We start from the raw sequence: 27,046 nt of genomic DNA, 5'->3' as shown, positions 1-27,046 counted from the left end.
GGAAGGGGAGTCTTAGAGGCTAAAAGCAGTATTCAGCCAACTTAAGCTAAGACTTGCCCAGGTCAGGGGCACTTGGACCATGACCTTGGGCAGGAGAGGTGGCCAGACTGGTCAGAGGACTTATAAATCATCATGAATGAAATAGGACTTATAAATCATCATGAATGAAACCCCAAGTGAAGGCAAAAAGAGACGTTCCACGCCAGGTTTAGGAGGCCCATGGGACAGGAGGTGGATAGAGGAGAAACTGGAGAAGGGCTGAAGGCAAGCTTCTCCTCTCAGCTGGACTGTCCTGAGGGGCCCCATTAGCATGAACCGCAAAAGAGAGTACAGCCCCAATAACACTGCCATCCCAAGCCTGAGGTGTGGATGGACTTGGGGACATTCAGGCTTATGTCACCCATTGCATGGGCCAACACAGCTGAGTCTGGGACCTGGGAAAACCATCTGGAGCCTGCCTCAGTGCCTGGTCTGAGGAGCAGCTCCCGGCCCTGGGAGGATGCTTCTCAGAAATGGGCAGGATCAAACAGCCTGTGATGTGTCTGCGTGCACTCTTTCCTGAAATGCGAGTGTAGCGGGTGGTGAACAAGCTGTGCCTCTTTGCCTAGGCTCTCAAGGGCTTTTGCCAGAATTCTGAACCTGCTCTGGGGCAGAGGTGCACTTGGTAGTAGGAACTGGGGTGAAGGGGTAGGTTCTCTGCTTTAGCTACACACCTGGGTCTACCGCTCCATTGTTTGGCCTCTGAGCCCATCTGCCCTGTCTCCTCCTTCCTCCTTCCCCCTTTTCTCATGCCAGGCGGCCCTCAGGGTATCACAAGACAATTCTCTAAAGGCTCTGATTTGCCCCAGAATGCCTGGGCTGGACGGGAATGGTAGGGTTGACTAGAAGATTGAACTTTGGTCAGGGAACAACTCTAGACAAATCACTTCCCCAACTCTAGGCCTCAGCCTTCTCGATTGTAAAATGAGGGGTCAGATTCAATTATTGCTTCATTGCCCTTTAAAAAAGCTATATTAGTTGTAGTAAATATTAATCTATAATCTATAGATTATTCATAATCTATAATTACTAATTTTTATTAATTTATATTAAATTAATAAAAATCCAACATAAAATTGCCCCTGCTTCATTCCGAAGTGACATTAATATTTGTATTGGTTCCTGACACTTGCTAGTCCTCGTTCAGGTACATATTCAATTTTAATGTATTTATAGTAATAGCATAAGTAGGAATTTATATTTAACATTTTCAATTAACATTACACCATTTTTTTCTTTTCCTTTTTATACCTACACTCTTCCCCCCCCCCACATTGTAATCTTGCTGAGATAACCAATGTTAATAGCTTAGCTATGTATGCACTCATATATGAATATAGCACAATGTATAGAATTTGCATTTGGAGGAGAGGGGTTAATATTTATTTTACAAAACTATATAATTTCTCTGCAACGTTCATTTCTCATTTAGCCATATATTGTGGAAATCAAACCAGGCCAAGAGATATAGCACATAATTCCATAGCATGGATGAAGCTATCGCAGTTTACTCAACCACCATTTCCTGATTGATTGGGATTCGGGTTATTTCCAGTGGCTTTATTTCTCTCCCCTCCACGCCCACCCACCCCGTCCTGTAAAAATAAGGCTGCCACAACATTTTCTACAAATACCTTCATAAATGGGTACTTGCTTATCTAGGGTATAAAATTTCAGAGGTGGGATTGCTGGGTCAGAGGACCTGTGTTCTTTTTAATTTCCAAACAGCTGTAAAAATTCACATCTACACAGGTCATGGATGAGGGCAAGTCTCGCCCCACATCCTCACCAGCACTTGCACTTATTAGTCCTTTTCATGTTTGCTAGTCTGGGGGATGGAAAATAGCTTCTCAGTGTTCCCTTAATTGGCATTTGCCTGTTTACTATAAGGTGGAGCATCTTTCCATATATTCACCAGCTCTTTGGATTTCCTCTTGTGTCAACCGGAATTCATATCCTTTGCCCATATTTTTTTTTTACTGGGTTTGTCTTTGCACTATGAATTTGCGGGAGTTCAAAGTAGGATATTAACGTGCTTTCTGTCACATGTGTTGCAAATATATTTTCCCATTCTGTCATTTTTCTTTTGATTTAATAGGGTATCTTTTTTCATACTAGATGTTTTCATTTTGTGTAGTCAGACATGTTTATCTTTTTCTGACTGGCTTTTTCGGTTTCCTGTTTTGTTTTAAGCCTCCTTAACACATGGGCTATATTCCTAAGGTTCCTTCTTTATCTTCCCTTGTTTTATTTTCTCACTTAAACATGCAGTCTCTCTGGAATTTATTTTTGTCTAAGGTAGGCTTCAACAGTATTTCCTTCCACGAGGATAGCCAGATTTAGCAGCTTCCAGAACAGACTGGGTTTGGACAAAGTGTCCTGAAGCTAAAGAAGTTTAAAAATCCCTTTCAGGTGATCTTTCGGGGCCCTTCCAGGTCTGACATTCTCTGACTCCATAACGCCCAGTACAGCGACTGCTTGCTAAGAGAGAGAAGGCAATGGACAGCATCACTTATGAAAAAAAGTAATTTCAATATTAAACCCCAAGTTGGCTCAAAGTGGATATTAGAATAACAGCATTTTAGAGGTGGAAGGGACTTTGGAAATTATGTAGTCTAATTGCTCTGCTGAATTACCTGGGAACTTATAACAAGTCCTGGTGCCCACCCCCGCCCCCGAGCCAGGCCAGACCAAGTGAGTCAGTCCTTGGGTGTAAGGCCCAGGCAGGGGTCGATTTTAAATCTCCTGGTGATTCTAATAAGCAGCCAGGGTTGAGAACCACTTCTCTAGTTCAACTCCCTTATTTCACCAATGAATAAACTGAGACCAAGAAGAGGTGAACTGGCTCGCTGGCACTGGAGCCCAGGTCTCTGCTTCCTGGATTGCTTTCCCATCCGTGTCAAACAAATCCATCAAGCACCATACCTTGGATTTTCAGCTGGCAACACTAAGGCCTCTGTGTGAGTGCTTTGTACCTTTGCATATGATCAGCTTTAACCTTTTGCACTCGGATGTCGAGTGTGACTCGACACGGTTAGCATTAGAATAAAGGACTCGAGAAAAAAGCAAGCGAGTGCAAAGGGTTAAAATGTTTACTGTATGCAGTTCTGTGCATCACAAGTGGGTAGACAAGTTCTGCCTTGCCGGACCTTAGTGGGGAACGGGGTAATAAAGAACTATGATAATGATAAAAGACAGGAAACAAATGGCTCCTACATCTGGAGGAGCCTACTGAGGGGATGGGGGTGCAGAAGGAGGAAGAGTTCCCTTGACAGGAAGTCAGGGGCACTGCAAGCAGGAGGTGGTGTTTGAATTGGGCCTCGATGGCAGAGCATCCGTGCTGGCGACTTTAGTGACACAGAGGCAAGGTTTCAGGGCAGAAAGGCCTTGGTGTGAGAGAGCCGTGCTGGGCCCAGCCTGTCCAGGCCGAGCTCTGACCTTCTTCCTCTGCTCTGCCCTCAGGAATGAGACCGTGCTGCACCAGTTCTGCTGCCCCGCTGCCGATGCCGAGCAGAAGCCCTCCTGCGCAGACCCGGCCTCCCAAAGGTGGGAAGTCTTTGGTGGATGGTCCTTCCCTCCCCACCCCACAGTCCTTCCCCTCGGAGCAAAGCACACACCACCGCACCATTTGGCCTCTTCCTTGAGTCTTGTGCTGTTGGTTGTTTGTTTTTACTTCCTTTCTCATACTTCCATTTCTCTTTGCTTCCTCTGGACCCCAGATGAGCCATTCCCAACTTTTGAGGTCATTATGCCCATTCCTATACTGCTCCCCTCTAAATGACCTATGTAAATTACATTTTTAAACATCAAGGGAAATGAAGGTGGCTGTAATTACAGAGCACAGTAGTTGCTCAACCAATGAGAGTGCCCACTTTCCTCTTACATCGAATAGTTCCATTTGTCTTCCTGATCTTTCTCCTTCCATAACGAAGACAAGATGACTGACTTTAATTTCAGGGATTTTTCAACCTTCGATGAGTTATCTGACAACTTGGGAAGGAAGGGGAGTAGTGAAAAGTCAAGACTTGGTGTCACTGTCCCAAGCTTTCTCCTTCATCTTGTTTTGGTTTATTCATACGCCCTCTTTCTTCCTGTCTCCTTCCCTTGTGTTCTCTCTCCATCATGCTTTCATCTTTCTCCTCCCACATTCATCTAGCTGGCTGCCCTGCTGCTCCTCCATTCGCCTCCTCCCCGCCCCCATCAGTTTCCGCTCCCTCTCATCTAGATGTGTGTGCTGTCAGTCTCTGTCCCTTGTTCCACTTCATTTTCTTCTCTTTCCCACCAATTTTTCTGTCTCGCAGTTCTGCACATTTCTCTTGTTCTTTACATCACTCAGTCATGATCCTTCAATTTGGGACAAAAATTTGCCCCATGTACAGTCTCCTGTTGTCAGAATGAATTTGGGCAAGTGACATAACTCCCCTGGGCCTCAGTTTCCGCATCAGTATAATGAAGGGGTTGGTCTGTCTAGAAAATGACATTTACACGTAACCTCACTGAGCTTCTCACCTGCTTAGGAGAACAAGACCAGGCAGGTTTTATAAGCCCTGTCTTACCTGAGAGGCGAGTGAGCTCAGAGCACTCAGGGGACTGGCCCACAGTCCCACAGCCAGTAAGTACCGACGCCCAGATGCACACTTACGGCGTTTGACTCCCTGCTCGCCACTTCCAGGTTTAAGATTTAACAATCCCATCATCGTTCCCTTTCTCCCTTGGAAAATAACTAGATAATAATCAGAGATGATGGCTATCGAGCTTAAGGACAGAAAACATCCCCCTGGAAGGCATTACTACTCATTTCCCTTAAAGAAGTCAGAGGGGACTGGGCATGAGGCAGGACTCTGAGGAGGGAACCATGGCAGTGGGGCCACAGTAACACCTCCAGACCCTTCAGTCCGGGGCTTCGGGAGGCATGGTGTTCCCTGCAGCCAACCACGTTAGAGGACGGAAGGCAAAGGGAAGGACCAGGCTCTGTGCCATGCCCGGGTGGTCTCTGTGCCACGTTCTGTGCCGGGACACAAGGACAAGTAAGGTCACTTGGATTCCCGGGGAGCTCCCCATCTAGCAGGACATCACAATGCCTCCAAGTGGGAAATGGCTCACCTAGACACTGGAAGGAAGAAGAGAAATGGGAGAAGGAGAAAGTGGAGAGAAAGGAGAGAGGACAGAGAGTGGAGTGGTGTGAGGGTGGTCTGGGAGGAAAGAGATAGGGGACCCTGGCTCCTTCCATGAGCTGTCACTGTTCAGACACGGCTGAGTCTTCTTCCAAAAAAATGTCCTCCCTGGCAGCGAAGGAGCAGCAAGGAAAGCTGTGTAGTCTGCCTCCCACCGCGTCAGTCCAACTCACTTCAGCGGACAGGTAATTGTTGCTCCCTGAGCACCAGGCATTGGTGAGGATGGGTAACTTCATACCCTCACACAGTCGGTGCCAGGGGCCCTAGCAACAGAAATCTTCCCTTGAGTTTTCCTTGGTCCTTCCTCTCTCTCACACTCACCCCTCCCACTCTTCCACGTGCCAACACGCTTCTGCTGGACCCACCCTGCAGTCTGGCTCCTGGTAGGAAGGGGTGGGAGAGAGGCCGGTGTATGTGGAGGCAGGGGAAGGTGCTGGCCCTCATGGCACCTGGGCTCCAGGGGAATAGGGTTATTTCCCAAGATTCCGGGTGGGATTGTAGGGAACCTATGATCTCGGGCACCCCTGGAAGGGCAGGCCCCAAGGTTGGGTGGAGGTGCTCTAGGGAGGGAGGTGGGGTGGAAGGTCTTCTTGACCTTGGTGCAGGGAGGGGCCTGTAAGTGCTGCCTCTGGCAGCCCTCCCCTCGGGGTGGGGCAGGAGGCTTGCACCCAAGTTGGTCCAGCTGTTGTCTGTCTCTGTTCCCAGGTATGCCAAGTTGTCTTGTCTGTCTGGTTTGTAGTTTCCTAGAGTGTGTTTCTGCCTGTCTGTCTGTCTGTCTGTCTCTCTGATGACAGTTTCTCGGCTTCTCTGGAAGAAGGCTACCTCGATGTTTTTGGACAGTGTGTCAGTCGATCTGTCTATGCTTGGATTCTTGGGGGAATTCCATCCTGAGATAAATTTTCTCCCATCAGAGTCCCAACATCCCTGCTCCCAACCCTATCCGTGACTCCTTCACAGCCCTGAATCCCTCTCCTTTAGCCAGGTGTCCCGCCTCCAGTGTAGCTCAAGCCCCGGTGAGTTTCTCTACAAGAAAGTAGAGGTCAGAGAGCAGGCTGAGGGCCAGCTCAGGGTGGGCGGGTCACAGAGCCCTCCAAAAACAGCCAGGCTCCTCCCCACTGGTCAGTCTGGTTCCCCACCAGCTCAGCCAGCCTCAAGCTCCTCCGAGCATTTCTGGGAATTAGCCAGTTGATCTCTACAGGAGACATCAATATAAGGAATCCAAATCAATCATCAGATCTAGGGTCATTGGGGCCTTTCTTGTGTGACCTCAGAGCTGGTCACAGAGACCCCCTCACCTTCTTCCCCCTCACCACCCTGACGCCAGTGGTGACCAAGGCCAGCACAAGTGTTGGGGGTGGGGGTGGGGGCTGTCTCCTCTCTGCCCCCACCCCAAGCTGTGAGACTGAGCAAGAATCCCTTTCCATGAGCCACTGGGCTCAAGCCCTGAGGGCTGCAATGGCAGCTGATCTGTGTAAGCCTATCACCCACAGCTGATCCTGGTAGAGAGGAGCTGCTGCTGCTGCCTGAGGCAAACCCTCAGCCCCGGGGAGAGCCTCAGGGCCCCAGATAGACCCTCATTTCCTTCCAAAGAGGGGGAAGCTCCAGCCTGTTAGTGTGTGCTAGCACAGCCTCCCCCAGCCACCTGTGGAGCAGCCTTTGAGGGATGGGCTCAGGAGAAATCTCTCTGGGGACCTGGAGCCTGCCAGGAGGTGATGCTCCCAGAAGTGGGAAGAGCAAGTCCGGGAGCGGCTGTCTACAGAGGGGAGGCTGAGTGGTAGGCATTGTGTCCTGGGTATAATGGAACAGTTATGGGGCTGGCACAGCGTTATCATGGGCTCCATTGTGCTTAGGCTCACACATCCCTAGGCAACAGCCTATGCTTACCAGGGTAATAGACCCTCAGGTGAGAACTGGGCCCAGAGCCAGCCAGGGGGCAGCAGGCCGTGCCAGCCTCTTTTATCCCCCTTCCCAGCTCCTTCCCGCTGCTAGCTGACGGCAGGGCTTTATTCTGGGGAATTGAATAGAGAAGTAATTGCAGCCCTACTTTCTATGGGAGGGGGGGGACCCTCCCTCTCAGGCTCTCAGTGACATTTGGAACAATGACCCTGGCGCTGGCCAGCTACCTCCTGGCATCTAGCCCATTTGTCTCTGTGGGTGGCAATGAGGCAAGATGAGGAAGACTGGCTTCTATGAGGGCAATTTTGGGAGGCTGGAGGGGTGGAGGTCAGAGAGAGGAGGTGCTAGGGAGGAAACCGAACAACCCCCAGCCCTGGGGAGCAGGAGGAGGGGATAGGAGTGTGGATGGCGGCATTCTGGGCCCCAGCAAATGAAATGATTCACCCCCAATATTTGGTCCTTCCTTCTCAACCACCCTGTCCTGCTCCAGGATGGAAGAGAGACTCATATTTATTCAACAAAATATCTATTGGACACGCCGGTGTTGTTGCACTGAGCACTCTCAATATTTTATCTCACCGAATTCTGTGAGATACTGCTACTCCCATTGACAGATAAGGAATCTGGGAAGGAGAGAAGTTCGGTATCTTGATAGAGGGACCACTGTGGCTCAGTTTGGAGCTGGAAGGTGAGCCCAGGTCTAACTCCAAAACGTAACCTCTTTCCACAGAGCTGCTGCGAGGAGTTTTTTTATTTAATAGCATAGGAGAAGTTCTTTGAGACATTTCATTTAATACTAAATAACACTTATTTTCTCTGATTACAAGTTACACTTGCTAGTTGTTGGAAATGTGGAAAATACAGGAACATAAAGAAAATAAAAATTGAATCCAGCCAGACAGAATTAACCACTGTCAATATATTAGTGCGCAGGTTTCTGGGGTTTTATTTTTCTATGGACTGGGTTTTTCAGTGCCCCCATTAAAAAATAAGGATATTGTGGCCTGCATTTCCCACTGACTGCATACATTCATTGAGAAAGCCGCCTGCCCTAACCAGAACCTCCCGGTGCCTCCACCCCTCTTGTCTGTCACCTGCTAACCAGCCTGAAGAGTGTGTGCAGCAGAGGCTGAGGCCCCTGAGGAAGGGACACCCTTCCAAGGATGGCTGTCAGGGAGAGCCCTGTGTTAGCTGGCGCTGTCCTGTGCATCCGGGGACTTTCCTCTCTCCCCAGCCTGCCTTAGGCATGATCAATAGACCCGCCATGTTGACTCAGCCATTATGGAGCAATTAAATTCTCAATCAATACAGTTTAGTCTTCAAACCGCTGGGCTTGGGAGCTTTGGTGTCAGTGCCTACTCTATTTGTCACATCCGAGGCTCAGAGGCTGCTGGGAAACCTGCCCACCCACCAGTAGGAGGGGGTGGGTTGTTCTGGGGCTGCAGAACTGTCTGCTCCCAGTCCCTAGAGGCACAGAGAAGCCTCAGCTTCCCTCCCAAGCCCTGGGGTGGGGGTTTGGTGGGGGCAGGCCATTGGTTAGTTCCCAGAAGCCTTTATAAGCGTTGGGCTCCTGGGACCTGACCTAGGGCTGTAAACATTCCCATGCCCTGCCCTGGAGTGGAGCGTCCTGCCTGCTTCGCCCACGTGGGACTCTGGAGACTGAGGACTGTGTCTGGTGTGGGACACAGTAGGGGTAGGGGAAGGGGCTGCTCCTTCTTATTTGGGCTTTTTGAGCAAATTTGCTTGCCAGTCTTCTGAGGATCTCGTGTAGTTAAGCAGAGTCCACCTTGGCTGGACTCCTTACCTGAGGGTGACCACACAAGATGGCAGAATTTGATCCAAGAGCTGGTGAAATCTGTCCCCCAAGGAACTGTGTGGCCTGTCACTTCCCCTTCCCAGGCTTTTGGCTCCACCTGTGTCTTCCCTACCAGACTAGTGGGCACAAAAACAAAAGATATCAAAATACTGTGATACCTTGCAGTGGGTACCCACACTACTTCCCGAAAGTGTTAGGAAAGCTTTGTCTTGTCATGATGTTTGGCCTTTTGTTCAGAGGACTTTCCTCAGCTGGGATGTGAAACTCGTGTTTGGAGTCAAGTACTTGTCCAGCCAATTTCCTTGCGTGTTTTCCCTCCCAGGCCTTGCGCCATCCTCTACCACTGGTCTTTTCCTGAGGCCCAGGCTGTCACCAGAGCGTACTTAGGAAACTATGGGGCTGAGCAGAGGGCTACACCGTGTGAGCGAGGCTAGGTCGGGGCCCACCTTCAAAGAGCTGCTAGTTAGGACAGACAGCTTCCTGTCAGCAGCATTTAGAGATGATCGGAGAATTCCTCTCACTATTTGTATTTTGTGTCCCTCACCCATGAGAGAGGGAAGGAGAATACAAGCTGTCATTTATGGAGCACTTGCTTCGGTGCTACACAAGCAGTATGTCATTCTCACTAAAAGCTCATAAAATGTTATTATTATTCCCATGTTAGAAACAAAGAAACTGCGGGTCAGAGATAATGAATGAGTTATCCAAGGTCCATACGTCTGGTAAACTGCAGAATGAAGATTTGAGCCAAGCATCTGTGGCAGCTTCTACACTGGAGTCAGATAACCAGAAGGAGGTGTTTTTAGGCACAGGAAGTGCAAGTGTGGCTGGGGCGTGAACAGCTGGCTCCCGCTTCCCAGCCACAGGTGGCAGGCTGCTCAGGGCCAGCTCCTTGAGAGAACTTGGCGTGTAGGCCAAGGGTTGACAAGGCCAGGCCTTTCTTTCCTGCCCGGCCACTCTGTGCATGAGGCTGTTTTCAGACTCCAGGCAAATTAGGTAAACACGTCAGCGCAATCAAGCTGAGAAGAGAGATGACCCAGATGACATTTTTAGGGATAAAAAAAAGCTCTAGATTTTATTATTTAAAGAAACAAACATAACTAAAGATAACACTTTCAGAACAACAAAATGAAATATACCACAAGGAATGTCATGCTATCGCTGTTCAGTCAGCCTTCATTCATGTAGAGTTTTGAACCATTTTCTGGGAAACAAATTCTTGTTTAATTAACTGAAAACTTCCTGTTTGAGTTTTTGGCTATATATATTTCTTTTATTCCCAGAGAGTCACCTCTCCTTGCAGGCCTAGAGATTTTTCAGCATCTCCTGTGCTTTTCTTGTCTTGCTTTTCTCCTCCGAAAGGGCATCTTTACTTATTCATTTATCTTTTAACCAATACTATGACCATGAACATAATTTATAATTCCAGTAAGTGTTTCTGATGTATGACAAAAGAGGTTTTAAATTTGTTTTATAAAGTAAAAAAAGAGGAAATAATCTTGCTCTGTAGCAAGAGTGATTTAATCACACCAGGCATCCTTAAAGACATTACTGCCTCTGAGGGGCCTTGGAGCGGCTTGAGAAGGGAGATTTTCAGAGATTTCTTTTGTGACAATTAAAAAGCAAAACGGGGAAGACAGCTGTGTCTGAGGGAAGACTGGCATGTGTTGTTGTCTCTGGCAAGGACAGGTGCCAGCGGGAGCAAAGAGAAGCGTCTGTTCATTTAGAACCTCAGGATGTCACGGCTGGAAGCGAGCCAAGGCGAGCAGCGGCCCTTTGTTGAACAGAGGAGCCCGGGGACCCGAGAAAGGTGCCTTGCCCAAGGTCTCACAGCCGGTCAAGTGCGGAACAAGGCAGAAGTCCTGATGAAGCTGGGGCTTTGCACCACCTCCCCTTCCCTGGCCTCCGTGTCCTCAGCTATGACATGATGGGGGGAGGGGGGGCTGTCTAACCCCCAAGCCCCTCTGGCAGCGATTCTATAGAAGGCACTGTGCCCAGGCCAAGGATGAGACATACACGTGGGGAGACCAGGAACATCCACAAGCAAAACAAAGGGCAAGTGGTACGACACAGACAGTAGGCCCAAGAGGCAGATGAGAAAGGCAACGTGCAGACTAGTACGAGCATACGGGGGGAAAAAGCCTTGGATAGGCCAGTGCGTGGGCTTTTCCTTTCTCTGTTTTACTTATTGTTAAAACATAAAAAGATATTTTTAAAAGGAGAACAAACTCACCTCACTCGTAACCTGCAGTCCTTGCACAAGCACCTCCTCTCATTTTCCCTGTTCTCCACACATTTGAGTGCTGCAGTCTGGTCAATGTGCCCCCAGAATGCCACAGAGAGAGCATGGCCTCCCCTCACCCCACTCCCCCCCGCCTGGTGCTGGCAGGCTTCAGCATTGGTCCTAGACCGAGGTGCACTGCGTTCACTCCCAGGACAGAAACGATGGGGATGAAGGAGGCTGAAGTGCACAGTCAGCATGACCTTAACACTCCAAGGACAGAGGACTGAGCACCAGAAGACTTTCTCAGATTCCCTTCTAGGTTGGAAAGGGAGAGAGAGGTGAGGAGGTGGCAAAGGACGGCCCTGGGCTATGAGACCAATTCAGAACGACTTCAGGGAAGCGCTAGAAAGTGGAGCAGCTGAGAACTTAAGACAGAGCGATTCAAATCCCAGTTCCAGTCCTGGCTTGGCCACTTACTAACTCTGTGACCTTGGTAAAATTACCAAGTGTTCTCACCCTCAATTTACTTATCTGTAAAATGGGGATCATAATACCACTTACCTCTTAGGGTAGTTGGGAGAGTTAAATGAGATGATGCATGGCAAGGTATCCGGTATATAGTCAGCATGCAATAAATGTTAGCTATTTTAAAACTGGATTTTCAAAAGCAAAGAGGAGGAAGTCAGTTAAGATCTAGGAGTCCCAGGATAAGGGGTCTAGAAACTCAATTTAGAGAGAATGGCTTGAGTACTTCAGGGCGTGAGAACCTAGTGGCAGAGCCCCTGGTATGGCAAGCAGCAAGGGATACACTCCTTGCAGGTTGCTTGGGGTCACTGAGCCATGCCCTTCACAGAGAGGGTTCATCTCTTCTTTGGATGGCGGACAATGGGCATGGAGGAGGAAGAAGCAGTCTTTCAGATGTTTCTATTCAAACCCAGCCCAGGAAAGATAGCGTGTTGGCTGGAAAGAGCCCAATATCAGAGAGAGAAAGAGGCTCTCAGAACTGAAGGACTAATTGGGGGAAGAGGCCAGAGAAGCTAACGGCCCAGATGAATGACAATCAAGCAGGGCCACGGCGGGAAAAGAGTGTCTCTAGCCGTCAGGGCAGGAGAGGAAGTGATTTCTCCCTGCACCAGGCCGTCACAGTGCAGGCTGGGATGAGATTAAGAGCAGAGGCACTTTTATCAGGAAAATCTTCTTGCCAGTTTGACTGTCTGTTCTCCTAAGAGAAGGAGGCCATTTAACCCTTCAGGGAAAGGTTTATGGCCTGGCACTGACTCCTGCCCTGCCTGTGGAGGGCTCCCCTAGCTGGTATTTCTGAGGCTTCTTCCCAAAGCCAGTGTGTACTGCAGTGTCCCTTTCTCCTAAACACGTTGGAAACCACAGACATGTGGGAAATAGCAGGGCCTTTCTCATACTGTAAGCTCTGAGTAGTTTCTACTGCAGCAAGGAAGACTGAAGCTAGACATTAGGAAGGACTCCAGTAGGAAAGGTGAAGATAAGGAAGGTGGCTGTAGGGAAACAGGTAGGCATCTTGCTCCATAGTAACTTAATGAATGTCCAGAGTAATATCCTACGCTACTGGTAATTCTGCCATTTCTATCTCTTGTGTCCCGTTTTGGCAAGCACACACCTAACCACCATAGGCACCTGTGGGCCATCAGAGACCCTCTACCCTGGCATGTAGTGAAACTGAGCCTGTGAGGAGCTGGAAGGATATCCTTCCCTGGAAATGGCTCAGGACCAAAGAAACATCTACTCTGGGGTGAGGTAGGACTGACCTGGGTTACACCAGGAGGAGGGTGAAATGAAGGAACTTCAGGTCTCATGCCCTGTGTCTGGGTTGGGCTGTGTGCACACATGGTTTGTGCAGGTCACCATCACAGGGCTCTACGACAGATCCAAGAAGGACAAGACCAGGTCTTTGTTCTCCAGGGAGCAATCGCTGATGAGCCAGAAGGTGGGGAAGCACAGCTGGCCCAGATTAGAATAGGAAACTTACCTTTACTGAGCATCACATTGGTGCCAGAGGCTTAATGGACATTATTTTGCTAACTCTCCCAGCAAAATCATGTGGCAAGCATCTGAACTTCACACATGAGGAAATAGGCTCAGAGAAGTTAAGCAACTAGCCCAGTGCCACACCTATAGGGAATGGCCAGATTTTAACCACAGTGGGTCTGTCTGGTTCTCAATCTCATCTCGTTACAGTCTGCTGCTTCCCAGCCCTTACTGCCTTCTGGTGAGCTCCCCTTGGCATCATCTCTAGCTCAGAGCTTCAGTAATTACACCATAGAGAAAAGTCCAGTACTTCTCCATTTAAAGAATTCTAGCACAAAACACCAAGAACATAAAAAATGATAGTTCAAGTTAAAGGACTGTTTTTTATTCTGAAATTACATCCTTCCTACTTTTCATATTCTTTTATAATATTACTAGAGGCCCAGTGCACGGATTCATGCACCAGTGGGGTCCCTTGGCCTGGCCTGTGGGGATCGGGCTAAAACCAACTCTTCAACATCCCCCCAGGGGTCCTGGATTGCAAGAGGGTGCAGGCCAGGCTAAGGGACCACACCAGTGCATGATCAATCGGGGCCGGAGAGGGACTGCAGGAAGGCTCCAGGGCGTGTCCGGCCTGTCTTGCCCAGTCCTGATCGCCGGACCCCAGCAGCAAGCTAACCTACCAGTTGGAGCATCTGCCCCCTGGTGGTCAGTGCCCATCATAGCGACTGGTCGAACAGTCCAAAGGTTGGAGGGATGATTAGCATATTAGGCTTTTATATATATAAACTAGTGGCCCAGTGCACAAAATTCGTGCACATTAAAAGGGAGTTAATTAGAGGAAATATTTTAATATTGCTACTTGCCCTTTCTCTATAATAGAAGTATCAGAGAAGAAAGAAAATTAGTAAAATGTATATGAAAATCTTCCTCCTGTCAGAGTCAGGAGTGCGCCGCAGGACCCAGAGTCAAGTCTCCGCCCACCTGCATGCACCTCGAAATCAGTGAGCCCCAGACATGGCTGGCCCCAACCCCATTGGGTGAGATCCAGACCCGGCCAGCTCCACCCCTGTCAAGACCCACTGGGGGGAGGGGAGGACACAGCATCAGGTCCCCTGGCCTGGCACCGGGCAGGGGGCGCAGCCTCAGGTCCCCCGTCAAGCCCTGCCAGGTGGGGGGTGTGGCCTCAGGTCCCCTGGCTTGGGGCAAAGGGAGCAGCCTGAGGTCCCCGGCCCAGCACTGGGGTGGGGGGCACACCTTGAGGTCCCCCATCAAGCCCCACTGGGTGGGGGGCATGGCCTGAAGTCCCCCATCAAGCCCCACCAGGTGGGAGGCATGGCCTGAGGTCCCCCAGCCTGGCAATGGGGCAGGGGGCATGGCCTGAGGTCCCCAGGCCCGGGCCGGGGTGGGGGGCACACCTTGAGGTCCCCCCCGCCTCAGGTCCCCTGCCCCAGCCTGGTGCCATACAGCCTCAGGTCCCTGCTGATTGCTCATTACGGGAACCCCGCCTCCACTGTGGGCACAGCCATCTTGTGATGGCGTGAGGGTTAATTTGCATATTACCTCTTTATTATATAGGATAGGAAAATTAAAGAGCACTTTTAACAGTTTTCCTTATTTAGCAAAATAGCATGTTGGAAATTCTAAAAAAGAAAAAGATAGTTACTACTTCTATAGGGCTTACTGAGTGCATGACATATATCACTCCCTAATTCTTTCATAGAAAGGAAAGTGAGGCACAAGGAGGTTAAGCAATGTGCCCAAGGCCACACAGTAGGTGGAAGGCAGAGCCAGCATTCAGACCCAGGCAGCCGGCCCTGAGCCCACACTTGGAGCTGCCATAGTGCTGCCCCTGACCATGAGTTGGCCAACACTGCCCGCAGCCTCATGTGCTCCTTCCCTGCAAGGACCCCTGAGGCTCTCACACCCTGGACCCAGCTCCCAGATGCTAAACAGCTGATGTCTCTCTTCAGCACACCTCTGCCAGCCTCACCCCCGTGGCTCCCGACAGTCACCATGGTCCATTTGGAGATCATGACACACCCAGGCCACAAAGGGGCAGCCGGGGAGGGGGGGTCCTTAAGGGACAAGTCCATTTTCTTTCTGAAAGTCCTCCTTGCTGAAGTAATGGGCACACCCAGCTGCGGTCAGACCAGGGCCATCTCTGCAGTCCTGCCACCACATAGGAGAGGCTTCCTGACCCCTTTCAGGGCTGCCAGACCCGGAGTGTTCCTGAGCCTCCCACCCAGCACACTGTGCACACGTGTGCTCCTGCCAAGCAGCCACCATGCTTACACAGAGACGGAAGGGACTCTGCCCTGAAGGGAAAGCTGGGAAATGATGAACATGGATGCTGTACAGGGATTCCTCTGAGGAGGGAGGAGGAATACACAGGTATTAAGGCTTCTGATGGGCGATTTCTCGAGCTGGGTGCAGGTGTGTATTTTCCTTTATACCTCATGTATGTTATTCATATTCACACTATAGACTACTCCATAATAAAAGGAAAAATGAAATGAAAACCAGAGTTCACTGGGCTGTAAATATTAGGTGCTGCCTGTACCAGTTGTTGCTGACTTAGGTCGTGTGTTCCGGGAGAGTTTGAAGGGGAGCCATTTTGGAGCTTCATCTCAAGGTTGGTGAGATGAGAACGTTGGGAGGAGGAAATATCCTATCTTAGGGGTAATAACACAGCACACATAAAAGTGCGCCAGGTGCACTCGGGTGTACACTGAGCCTGTGTGCCTGGGTGAGAGAAGCATGCATTTGTGAAACTGTGTCTTGTGTGTGTGTGTGTGTGTGTGTGTGTGTGTGTGTGTGTGTGTGTGGAGGGGGCAGGGAACAGGGAGGATGTCCATAGAGCTTGATTTTGCTACCAGATCCATGCCTATTTGTGAGAAAATAAAATACTCAAAAATATTAGGATTCTGGGGGCAATAAGATGGCATTAGTCAGTGTGGCCAGCTGGGGAGCCTGTGAGGGAGCTGTCCTGAGGAAGCTTCTAGATAAGGCCTCTCTGGGGCGTGCCAGGGGCTAATGTTCCACTATGGAGTGAGCTAAGCAGGGGTGCTCCCACATTGGACATCTGGGCACAGGCTGCCCACCTGGAGTGAGCCCCTTGGTATTGTGGGCCTGGGTGTGGGGCAGGCACAAGCTCAGAGAAGTGCTAAGATCCCTTTGACAGAAAGCCCTACAGACAAACCAGACTGGCCAGTGCCTTTTGGAGCAGCCGTGAGACCAAAGGTGGGAGTCTCCAAGGAGCCGACAGGAGAGAGAATAACTTACTCTCTCCGGGCCCTTGGGAGGTGGGAGGGGGCTCTTCTGTCAAAACGGATGAAGTCAGGGCAGCGTCTGCAAGTGGATGAGCCCAGAAAGCCACAGCCGCCCTCCTCCAGGGGTTTCTATTCTGAGACCTGGCTTTCAGCTCAGCGAATGGAGGTCACGGAGCCAGGGCCGGAGGAGGTGCTGGCGTGGATTAAATGGCGTAGGGAGGCAGGGGGCGGCCGGTGCTGTGTCCTTGGGTGTGGGGGGCTGACTGGTGGGCGTCACAGGGATGGCGCGTGTGGGCCCTGGGCCAGCGCAGAGGAAGGGGAGAGGGAGGAGGCTGGCCCTCCTTCCTTCCAGATGTCACAGCAACTTGCTCAAACTGCCCATTTCATGATGAGCAAAGAGGTCCAGAGAGAAGACGATACCTAAGGTTATGTGAACGCTGCGAGCAGAGGTCACTGGACTCCCAGTGCTCTCTCCACCACCTCGAGCAGCATTTCCAGCCTGTGCTTTGAAGCAGCACAGAGTGGATTTGTTTTTAACCCTGGCCCTCGGTTCACCTCAACCCTCCCCAGTACCACCTGAACCTCAAAGGGTGCCTGGCTTCCCTTGTTCCCTTATTCTGACCACCAAAGATCACTTTATTGATTCGGACAAGGGAGAGAAAGATGTGTTTTAGTAAAGGCTGAAAAATCTCGAGATGTGAGGCATGTTACTAGCTTTTTGTCTGGAAAATGCCTCGTTTCTTCGTCCCGGAAGAGCTTTAAGAAGAGCTGGCCGACTCTGGGATAATCTAGTGCGGGGGAATCTTCCAGCCTGAGGAGGCCTGTGGCCTTCAAAACACCGTAGCAAGTCTCTAGTAATTACTGTTCTAGCCACTGTGCCCATGGGAAGGCAGCCCCTCCCCCCACTCCCACAACCTGCCCACCACCATCAGTACCAACAAGCCTCAGAGCTGGGCCTTTGGTCCTCCTCATTCCTTTCTCCACCTTTGTGCCCCCGCCCCTGACATCTTCTCTCCAAGCGGAGCCCAGACCCTCGCCTCACCCTCATACAGCGCCTCAGTTCTGGCCCCTCCAGCTCCTCTGCAGGGACTCAGCTTCCTGGCAGATGCCGGGGTCCTGACAGGTGCCCTCCTTCTCCCTCATTCCTCCTTCGGAAAGGCTCCATTTCCCCTGGGCCCACATGCCAATCTAGGAAGTCATTTCCCTTCATCTCTCTTTTGGAAGAGAGATATTTACATCCCCATGTTGCAAATGAGAAAACTGCGGAGCAGAAAAGTAAGGTATCTTGCACAAGGTCACCCAGTTAGTAAGTTGCTGAGCCAGGGGCCTCATGCCACTCAGGCTTTCTTACTTGTGAAGGAGGATTCCCTCAGGGTTGAGGACAGCAGTGGCCTGTGTCTGGAGGCTCTGTGGTGTGTGGTACAAACATTTTCTTTGTATGAGCAGAGCTGCCTGCAGCCCTTGGCACTCTGTCCTCAGCATATGGAAGATAATCCATGATCACCTCTTCAGAACAGTGTTTTTAGCCTGGTTCCACGGAGTCTGTAAGGCCTCTGATCGTGGGGGTAAAATTTGGCATGTATGAAATAATGTGCATTTTTCTAGGAAGAGAGCCCAGAGTTCTTAACAAAGGTATGTGAACCCAGAAATGTTCACAGATCTGGGGGTAGAGAGACCAGGGTAATCCTGCTGTTGAGGAAAAGGAAGGAAATGAAAAGCTGGGTATCTGTCACTGACTGGGTTCTTCAGGAAGCGGACTCTGAGCTCAGGGTGCCGAATGATTACTAGGGGATGCACTTGGGGTCAACACCCATGGAAGGGCGGGGAGGAACACAGCGGGGCAAAGGGAGAACGCAAATGCAACGGAAGTGCAACAGAAGACGTGGCCAGTCCTCCCCGAGCTCTGGAATAAGAACAACCTATCAACTTACTCCATGTTGGATCGAAATGGCTGAGGCTTTGTATCACCACCTCAATTAGTCATTAATAGCAGACAGCCCTGGGAAGGACGTGACTTTGGGCCAAGCAGCTCTCTGCAGCTGAGACAGCCCTGAGGTAGCGGAAGGGGCTGACTGCTGACGGCAGGCTCCAGCAGCACTCCCAAAGCCGAACAGAAAGTCACTCTTTATTTTGTTCTTTAGATTTCGTTTTGTTTTTGTTTTTGTTTTTGTTTTTGTGGCTGAGTAAGGAAGTCATTCTTTGAAGCTTGCATCACCAAACCCAACCCAGTAGCTCTGCCCTTGGGAAAGTAGTACAGATTAAATGATAGTCATCGACCCACATGTCCATCCATCCTTTCACTTAACATTTATTAAGCATGCTTCATGAGCCAGCCCACTGTGATAAGCACCTGTGAGAAAAAGATGTGTATGGCACAGTCTAGGGGAGGAGAAAGACAGACACTTCATTGAAAAATTAGAGTGCGAAATGGTTGTTGCTGGAATAGAGGCAAGTGCCTAGAATTATTAGAGCACATTGGAGGGTGGATGGATTCTTTCTGGGGGCAATGAATGAGTCAAAGTCAAAGAAAGGAGTAGGTGGAAAGGTAAGGGCATGGAGAGAAGGCATTTCAGGCAGAAGGAAGTCATGTGAGGGGCATGGTGGTCTGAGAGGGCTTGGCAGATTTGGGGAGAGTTTCATTGTGGACAGAGTGGTTAGTCACTCAGTAGAGATAAGGCTGGAAAGGGAGGTTGTGGTAAGATCATGAATGCTCCTGAGTGTCGCAAGGGTGGACTTCATCCCAGCAGTACTGCACTGGAAAGTCTCAGATGGGTTTTGAACAGAGAATTGATATCAAAGCATCTGCATTGTAGGAAGTCAACTATGGTAGCAGACATGGTAGATAGGCTGGAGTGGTCACTGGAGCACCAGGGCAGTCGCATATGCACCAGGACTGGCGTGCTTAGCAGGCACCCAGCATCCTTCTGAGCACGAGCTGGCTTTCCAATGAGTGGCCCTCCCCCAGTGTGATGCTCAGCTCCAACGTACATATTTTTCTGAGCAACTCCTGTTTTCTTAATTTCTCAAAGACATTCATTTCCCATACCCAAATCCGGTGTTCTCATGCATAGAATAACCTCCATGGATGGCCCCGGGCTCCTGTATATGTATCAGCCTAATATCACGTGGGCACAACCAAAGCCTTCTAAGAACCTCTACTTTGGTGCCACTCACATTCTACTTTTCACCTTCTCAAATGGGTGCCTTAACCCAGGGAAGACTCTTGTGACTAGCATCCCCCATATGTCAGCAGTGACCTTAAGTGTCCCCAGGCTAGTGGACTGCCATTCAACGATTCTGTTTCTGGAGATGGACATGGAGCCCAACACAGCTACGATCATCAGGATCCCCCTCCAGCAGCTCAAGGGAGGGGCTACAAGAAGCTATGCAGGTCACAGAGTAAATTCCAAATGATAATTGTTCAATAGCCAGGCTGCCTGGAATCTGACCCACTAGGATGGCAGCTTCATGAGGTGAGATCAGCCCAGCAAACTCTGGAAGCTTAAGGGACACACAGACTGTGTCTTGGGAGGAATGATGTCCCAGGAGCTGGAACAATGGTCTGCAAATTCCATAAGAGACTATGGGTTGAAGGAGATAGTCCTTCCAGCTATGACAGCCTAAGATGAAGATTAAAACCTCTTTCCTTGGACCATTTTTATAGATGGCGTGCAGAGAGGGAAATAGAGGCTGGGAACATTCTATTGGTGCTCAGCCTTTAAAGAGAGGTACTGAACACTCAGGCCTCCACTGCTCTTTGATAAAGTGACCAAAGCACAAATCCACACAATAGGCACTGGACAAATGCCCACCCAGGGGATGCCCACACTGTGGTGGCTACAGTTAAAGGGATGGCCGATAGGTGGTGGATATACACGGATTCCTCAGAGGCCATGGGGATTCTATGGGTCCCATGACTTGGTGACATTCCAGAGCAAGGCCCTTCACTGTGCTGCTGCTCCCATGGATGGAGAACAGAGGTGGGAGGAAGCCTCAAGGAAGCCAGCCCATCTTCAGTCTTCTCCCTAAACACGCTGGGCGTTAGTCTGGAGGGCTGGGAAAGGCCAGGAGGTATGATAAAAAACACACAAATTCTATTGTTTCTGTTTCATGAAGGCTGGCAGGAAGACTAAATGTTGAGAACCCTTTTCACTTAGGAATTCTCCGTGCTATTTTTCTGGGATTCTTTTGAGATTCCATGCTGTAGGGTTCCAGCTCAGAATACAACCACCACTGCCATCACCACTTATCAAGGACTACTGTGTGCCAGGCACTGTACTAGGTGCCTTGCAGACTATATTTATTTCTCACAGCAATCTTGCAAAAGAGTTATTAGGATGCCCATTTTGTAGATGAGGAGTTTAGGTAACTTGCTCAAGGTCACGTAGTAGGTAGCAGACCAGGGTTCTACCCCAGGTCTTCCTGAAATCAAAGCCAATGTTCTTTGCCCTCCATTAAATAACCTTAAACTTTGCCATACTGATGATAGCAGTCCTGGGTGTCCATAGTCACCTTCTACCACACAAGTCTGTGGAGAAGTTTAAGGAAGGAAGGCAAGAACAGGGTCCCCTTTCTACACTCTTAATCATATACCTGTGAGGGCCACAGTCTCTCAGGTCCCTGTGCACATAGGTGAGAGTTGGTTCTACCAGCTAGAACCTTGGAATTGGTGGGCCTGGTTGGACAGGTCTCGGCACTGCAACCCACGCTCCTAAAATGGCTGAGCTGGAAGGGTCCTGAGAGAGGAGTAAACTCCCTTATGTGACTGGTGAAGAAACTGACCCAGGAGGAGGACATGAATTACTCAAAGCCTCACAGCTATTTAGAAACATTGTGTGTGCACGAGTGTGTGTGTGTGTGCATGCACATGCACGAGTACACGCATGCACACGCACATGCATCTGTGCACATGTGTATGTGCTGGAGATGGCAGTGGGGGCAGCCTAACTCCTAGGCCCTGTGAATGAGTTCAGGTGAGAAGGCCTCAGAGCCCTAGTCTATATTCAGAGGGGTGGCCCACACAGAAGGCTATTTTAAAAGTTTGTTTTGTTTTAACGTAAGTCGTTTATTTGGAACAAGGTAACTGAACAAAAGTGTCAATAAGAGAGTTGGGAATAAGACACAGAAAAGAAAGAAACAAATTCATTAAATGATTAGATCATTGCTTTGGCCAACCAGAGCTCCGTTGCACTGGGCACTTTGGGGAGATGGCATGGAATGCACCTCAGAGTTGTTTTGCCCAAGGGAGGAGGAAGCTGGTATATTTATCTACCAGCCTCTGCTTTTGCTGGTTGAGACCTGCTATTGAGTGGCATCAACTCCCCAGAATCTCTTGCCAAGCACACTCTAGCAATCAGACAAAACAAAGGGCTAGTTTTAAAGATATCTATAGCCCTGAGTAGCCACCAGTTTTCTAAAGTCTTGAAACCTTTTGGGGTGGAGAGGCCTTGGCTGTCAGTTCCAAGGACAGTCGTGGGGGAGATGGATGTCTGTAGAGGAGACTGAATGTTGCCTTCCAGAGCCTGGAGGCAGGTTGTGCTCACAGAGGGAAAGGGCTGTTTCCATGTGCCCTGCAGGAAGAACGGGCATATACTTTTAAGCAAGAGGAGTTGAAGTCAGAGCTTTAAAAGAACCTCCTGGTGATACTAATTAAAAAGAAAACCATATCAGATATCTAGAGCTCATCCAACTGGGTAGCTTCATGGGTGGCCACACAAGAAATGACAGAGCAAAGGAATGCACAGTAGCAAAAGGAAGGGTACCTTAGGGAGTTTGAGGTTCCTGGTCCCAGGGCAGGCCGATGAGCTCTCCTTTATTTGGGGGATGCTGGGAGGACAGACGGAGGTTTAGTGAAGAGAGGCTTCTTCACTCTGCCCCTGGTTATTCTTAGCACCAGGAGGCTCCAACATTGGGTGGAGGCAACAGGAAGAGGTCTCCTCTCTGGTACGATTTGGGGCATCTTAGATGGAGGCAAAGCCATGGAAGAAATAAGCAAGTCCTGATGTTGCCTAGCTCTCTAATTAGGCTCATGCCACCTCCCTAGTCCCCTGCTCCTCATCTGTGAAAAAGGGAGATTGGAAGAGTGAACTAGATGACCTGAGGGTCCCATTCAGTCCTGGCCTTCTGTCACTGTCCACTGAGAGGCCATCCTCTGGTCCTTGGATTCTCTTTAATTCTGTCATCAGCAAATATTTATTGAGCACTCATCCTTTGCCCAGCACTAAGTGGGGGAAGAGAACCAGGTGGAATATAGGTCCTGGCCTCTGGGAGGGGACAGACGGGGAAAACAGGAGTTGATGTTTATTGAGCGCGTACTCTGCCAGGAACTGTGCTAAACACCTTTCATATACTGACTCCTTTACACCCACCCCCAATAACCCAGTAAGCTAGGTACTAGTATCTCCACTACACAGATAAGAAAACCAGGGCTCGGAGAAAAAGCAACTTGATCAAAGCCACACAGTGGAAGGGCTTGGATCTGAGCCCATACTGTGAGCCATGATACTTCTCCTCCTCTGTGACATAGACACCGACTCTCTAATCGCAGCTCCTAGTATCCCAGCAGATAGGGCAGTGAACGCTGGAGTCGCCTGGGAAGGCTTCCTGCAGGAGGTGGCTGGGCACTGGGCCTTGAGGGAAGGGAGGAACTTGGAGGCTGACGGGGGAAGGGAGAGACCTAACTGCATTAACACTCCAGGGCAGGCTGGGGTGTGGTTGTCCAGTGAGCAGGTGTCTTCTTATAGTGGGCAGGCAGGCAGCAGCTATAGCTCAGCCTGTTTGGTGGCTTCACGGGAGAAGAGGAAGGCCCAGAGAACAGATGCTTCCCAAACCCAGCAGGGCAGGAACCCTCCTCTTCACAGCTACAGCCCAGAAAAGCTGGCACCCACCTGCCCTGAAGGGCCTTTTGCCCCAGCCAGGCCTATAAGCATGACTCCTTCCCCAGACTCGTCTGGACAAACGAGGGAGCTGGTCCAGTGTGGGCCAGCTTTCTCCTCACTATCAAAGCCAAGTATCTGATAACTATGATAGCTAACATTTACACACAGCAATTACCTTGAACCAAGCACTGTTTTAAAAATTTTAACTAACTTATGCCTTCCAACATTCCTATGAAGTAGATACTATTATTATGCCCATTTTATAGATGGGGAAATAGGTACAGTGAGATTAAGTAATCTGCTCAGAGACCCACTAGCTACTAAGAGGCAGAGCCCACATTTTAACCCAGGCAATCTACTCTTAGCCACTCTGCGCTACTGCCCCTAAGTAGAGGTTCATGAGCTCTGGCCATAGCTGCTTCTTTCCTCGATGAGGGATACCCTGCTCAAGTTTAGGTCCTCCTCCTTGCCTGGGGCTATTCCATGCCAAGATAGCCCCTCCCCATAGGGGACTGCAGGAGACATCTCCACCAGCCCTCGCCACTAGAAAGGCTCATTGCTGCCAGACTGCCCAGATTCTCCCCCCACCCCTGCACCCACATGCACCCTGTGCCACTCTCCGCCAACCGAGCACCGTTGCCTTTTGTTCACAGTGACGGCTCCTGTGCCCAGGCCAGTGGGGGCATGGAGGACTCCGTGGTGGCAGCCGGCAGACCCAGTGCCCATACCCCGAAGGCTCAAGCCCAGGAGCTGCAGGAGGAGGAGGAGAGGCCAGGGGCGGGGGGTGCCTCCCCAAGGGCTGGCCCCCACCGCGGGGCCTCGCCTGGCCTGCAGCAGCCTGCCCTGGCGACAGCGCTCTGCTCCCACGCCCCTGCTGCCTCCGATTACGAACTCTCCCTTGACCTAAAGAATAAACAGGTACCCAGGGCCTCTAAGGGGGGTGGGAAGGGTGGTGAAGGGGCCCTGCTTTTGGGAGCTGTCCAGGGTACCAGGGATCTCCCCATCTGGGCCCATCTTTGCTGCAACTGCATCTTTTTTGCCACCAGTTCTCTCAAAATGAGCAAAGTAATCTGAACTTCCCTGCAGCCCAGTCTCCAATGTAACCAGCCTCTACATGGTAGGGTCACACCCTTGCAATGCCAGGCCCTTAGGCAGTGTGTCCAGGGCTCTGCTCCTCTCACCATATGGAGGAAGCCTAAACTGCCCCACAAAGCATTAGGCAAGTGGCCTATTGTTCTCTGGGGAAGTTCCACCTCCACTCACTACTTAGAAGAGATAGCCCAGCTTATATGCCCACTCAAGGGTCAATTCCATGCCTAGGCGCACACAGGCTCAAATGAGGTTCAAAGACAGTGGTCTCCTGGTAGAGTGAGGATTCCCAAGATAAACCCAGGTTGGGGGAAGTCCAAAGCTCCCCTGCTGGAGAACAAATCCCTTTGAGGGGTTCTAAGCCTTATCTTCTGTTCTGTGAAGCAGGAGGAGAAAGTGGTCAGTTATGGGGTCCCAGTTGAACCCCCAAAATGATAATGCCACATTTTTTCTTGGTGGACAATTAAGAGACCTGAAGGGAGATCTATAAGTATGTGTGTATGTATGCATGTGTGTATGTGTGTCCGTACACACATGTGTATGAATGTGCTTAGAGAAAGACATTATGACTTGATATTGCTATGAAAGAGCCTTGTTCTTGCTCTAGTAAAGCTGTGACTTCAGGAATGCCAGTTAAGCACTCTGGGTATTGGTTTATCATCAGCAAAATTGGGAATCAGATCTTGAATCATCTCCAAGGTCCCTTTTGCTCTGAAATGAGTAGGTTCTAAAGAACCAATCTTTAATACAGTGGACAAGGTGAGTCTTAGGAAGGGAAGCTAATAGAAAGGTCAATAAAACGGAATCAAGCTAAACCAACCTCATGTCTTTCTTTAGGCATCAATGCAAAGCTATTGTCCTGGACCGGGGCCAGCTGCAGTTCGGTGCACCTGGCTCTCAAATGGTATTTGATAAAATCTCTTATGATAGCTATGCAGACATGATAGAAAGTAGATTAGATCACAATATAATCAGGTGGGTTGTTCTCAAACAGAATTCTCAAAACCGTTTATTTTCCATCAGTGCCAATTCCAAGGTGAATGGGGCACTATCCTTGGTCCTGTCAGGTTCAATCATTGTAACGAGGCAGAACTTTCTGATGACACAGCTAGTAGGGGACAGCTAATACCTTGATGATAGAATCCAGTATAGAAAGATGGTTTGTGTGAAGTAAGTCAAATTAAATAGAGAAAAATCTAAAGTTCTGCTCTTCACTTTGAAAAACCCACATCACTAGTATAAGATGGGCAGGCTTGGTCCTGGGAGAAAGGCGTTAGGGCTTCAATTCATTGAAAGCTTAAGATGAGTCAACAGTCGGTGAAGCAGCTGCCAGAGAAGTGAGCACAGCAGCCTTCACAGCAGGGTAGGCCCCAGAATAGGGAGCAGCCATGGAGCCCCACGGTGGCTACTGCTCAGGCCTGTCTGGAGCCCATGCTTGGCTATGGGGCTTCGTTTAAGGGGGAAATGAGAATTCTGCAGGATTCTCCAGGATTGGCTGGAGACATATGGTGAAACTATAAACATGAAGACAAGCTTTAAGTATGGAAGAGCTGGCATGTGATAAAGGGATTAGATGTATTTTCTATCATTCTAGGCATAACTAGTGGTACTAATGTATGAAAGCTATAGGAGAGGAAGGTTTTAGCTTAACAACTAGAGATGTTACAAACTCAGAATGTCTTGCTTGTGAGGTAGTGAGTTCGTGCAGTGGCTGGAGCACAGCCCATATGGAACACCACGGGGTGATGGGAGTGGCCAGTTGGCCCAGATGAGGGAGTCCTCTCAGTTCCCCATGACTCTACTCCTTGGGCACAGAGACCATCTCTTATTCATCTTTTTACCCTTCCCCTAGCATCTAGCAGCGTGTCTTGGACATAGTAAGAGCCCACTGAGTGAATATCCTATATAATAAAGAGGTAATATGTAAAATGACCATCACTCCAACACACAAGATGGCTGCATCCATGTGGTCAAAGATGGCTGCCCCCATGTGGACACAAGATGGCTGCCACAAGATGGCCAGCAGGGGAGGGCAGTTGTGGGTGATCGGGCCAGCAGGAGAGGGCAGATGGGAGGGACCAGGCCATCAGGGGAGGACAGTTAGGGGCAACCAGGCTGGCGGGGGAGGGCAGTTAGGGGCGACTAGGCCAGAGGGGAGGGCAGTTAGGGGCGACCAGGCCAGCAGGGGCTGGCAGTTAGGGGCAACCAGGGCAGCAGGGGAAGGCAGTTAGGGGCAATTGGGCCAGCAGGGGAGCAGTTAGGCGTCGATCAGGCTGGCAGAGGATTGGTTAGGGGGTGATCAGGCTGTCAGGAAGAAGCGGTTAGGGGCAATCAGGCAGGCAGGCAGGTGAGCGGTTGGGAGCCAGCAGTCCTGGATTGTGAGAGGGATGTTCGACTGCCTGTTTAGACCCGATCCTAGTGGGACATCCCTTGAGGGGTCCCAGATTGGAGAGGGTGCAGGCCGGGCTGAGGGACAACCCTCCCCCCATACACAAATTTCGTGCACCGGGCCCCTAGTTTTTTAATAACTATGATGTGCAAGGCAACAAGGAAGGAGGGCACGAAAAGAAAAGAAGCATGGTCACTCCACAAAGAGATTACAGCTCAACTTAAGGAGCATCCAGTTAATAACAGCACAGAAAACTCATGCTTCAGCT

At 50.0% G+C, this 27,046-nt stretch overlaps 1 protein-coding gene across 1 annotated transcript in view; it reads left to right on the top strand.

Moving 5' to 3' along the window:
* IQSEC3 (IQ motif and Sec7 domain ArfGEF 3) overlaps positions 1–27,046 on the top strand; it is a 105,959-nt gene that overhangs the window by 29,893 nt on the left and 49,020 nt on the right. Inside the window, exons 2-3 of the mRNA XM_008160665.3 lie at positions 3,502–3,585; positions 23,954–24,218. Coding sequence (XP_008158887.2) covers positions 3,502–3,585; positions 23,954–24,218 — 349 coding nt within the window. The remainder of the gene's footprint in view (positions 1–3,501; positions 3,586–23,953; positions 24,219–27,046) is intronic.

Source organism: Eptesicus fuscus, chromosome 7 (genome assembly GCF_027574615.1).
Source record: "Eptesicus fuscus isolate TK198812 chromosome 7, DD_ASM_mEF_20220401, whole genome shotgun sequence".
Lineage (NCBI taxonomy): Eukaryota > Metazoa > Chordata > Mammalia > Chiroptera > Vespertilionidae > Eptesicus > Eptesicus fuscus.
The sequence above is the reverse complement of the archived record's forward strand: the minus strand, read 5'-3'. Positions and strand labels throughout refer to the sequence as shown.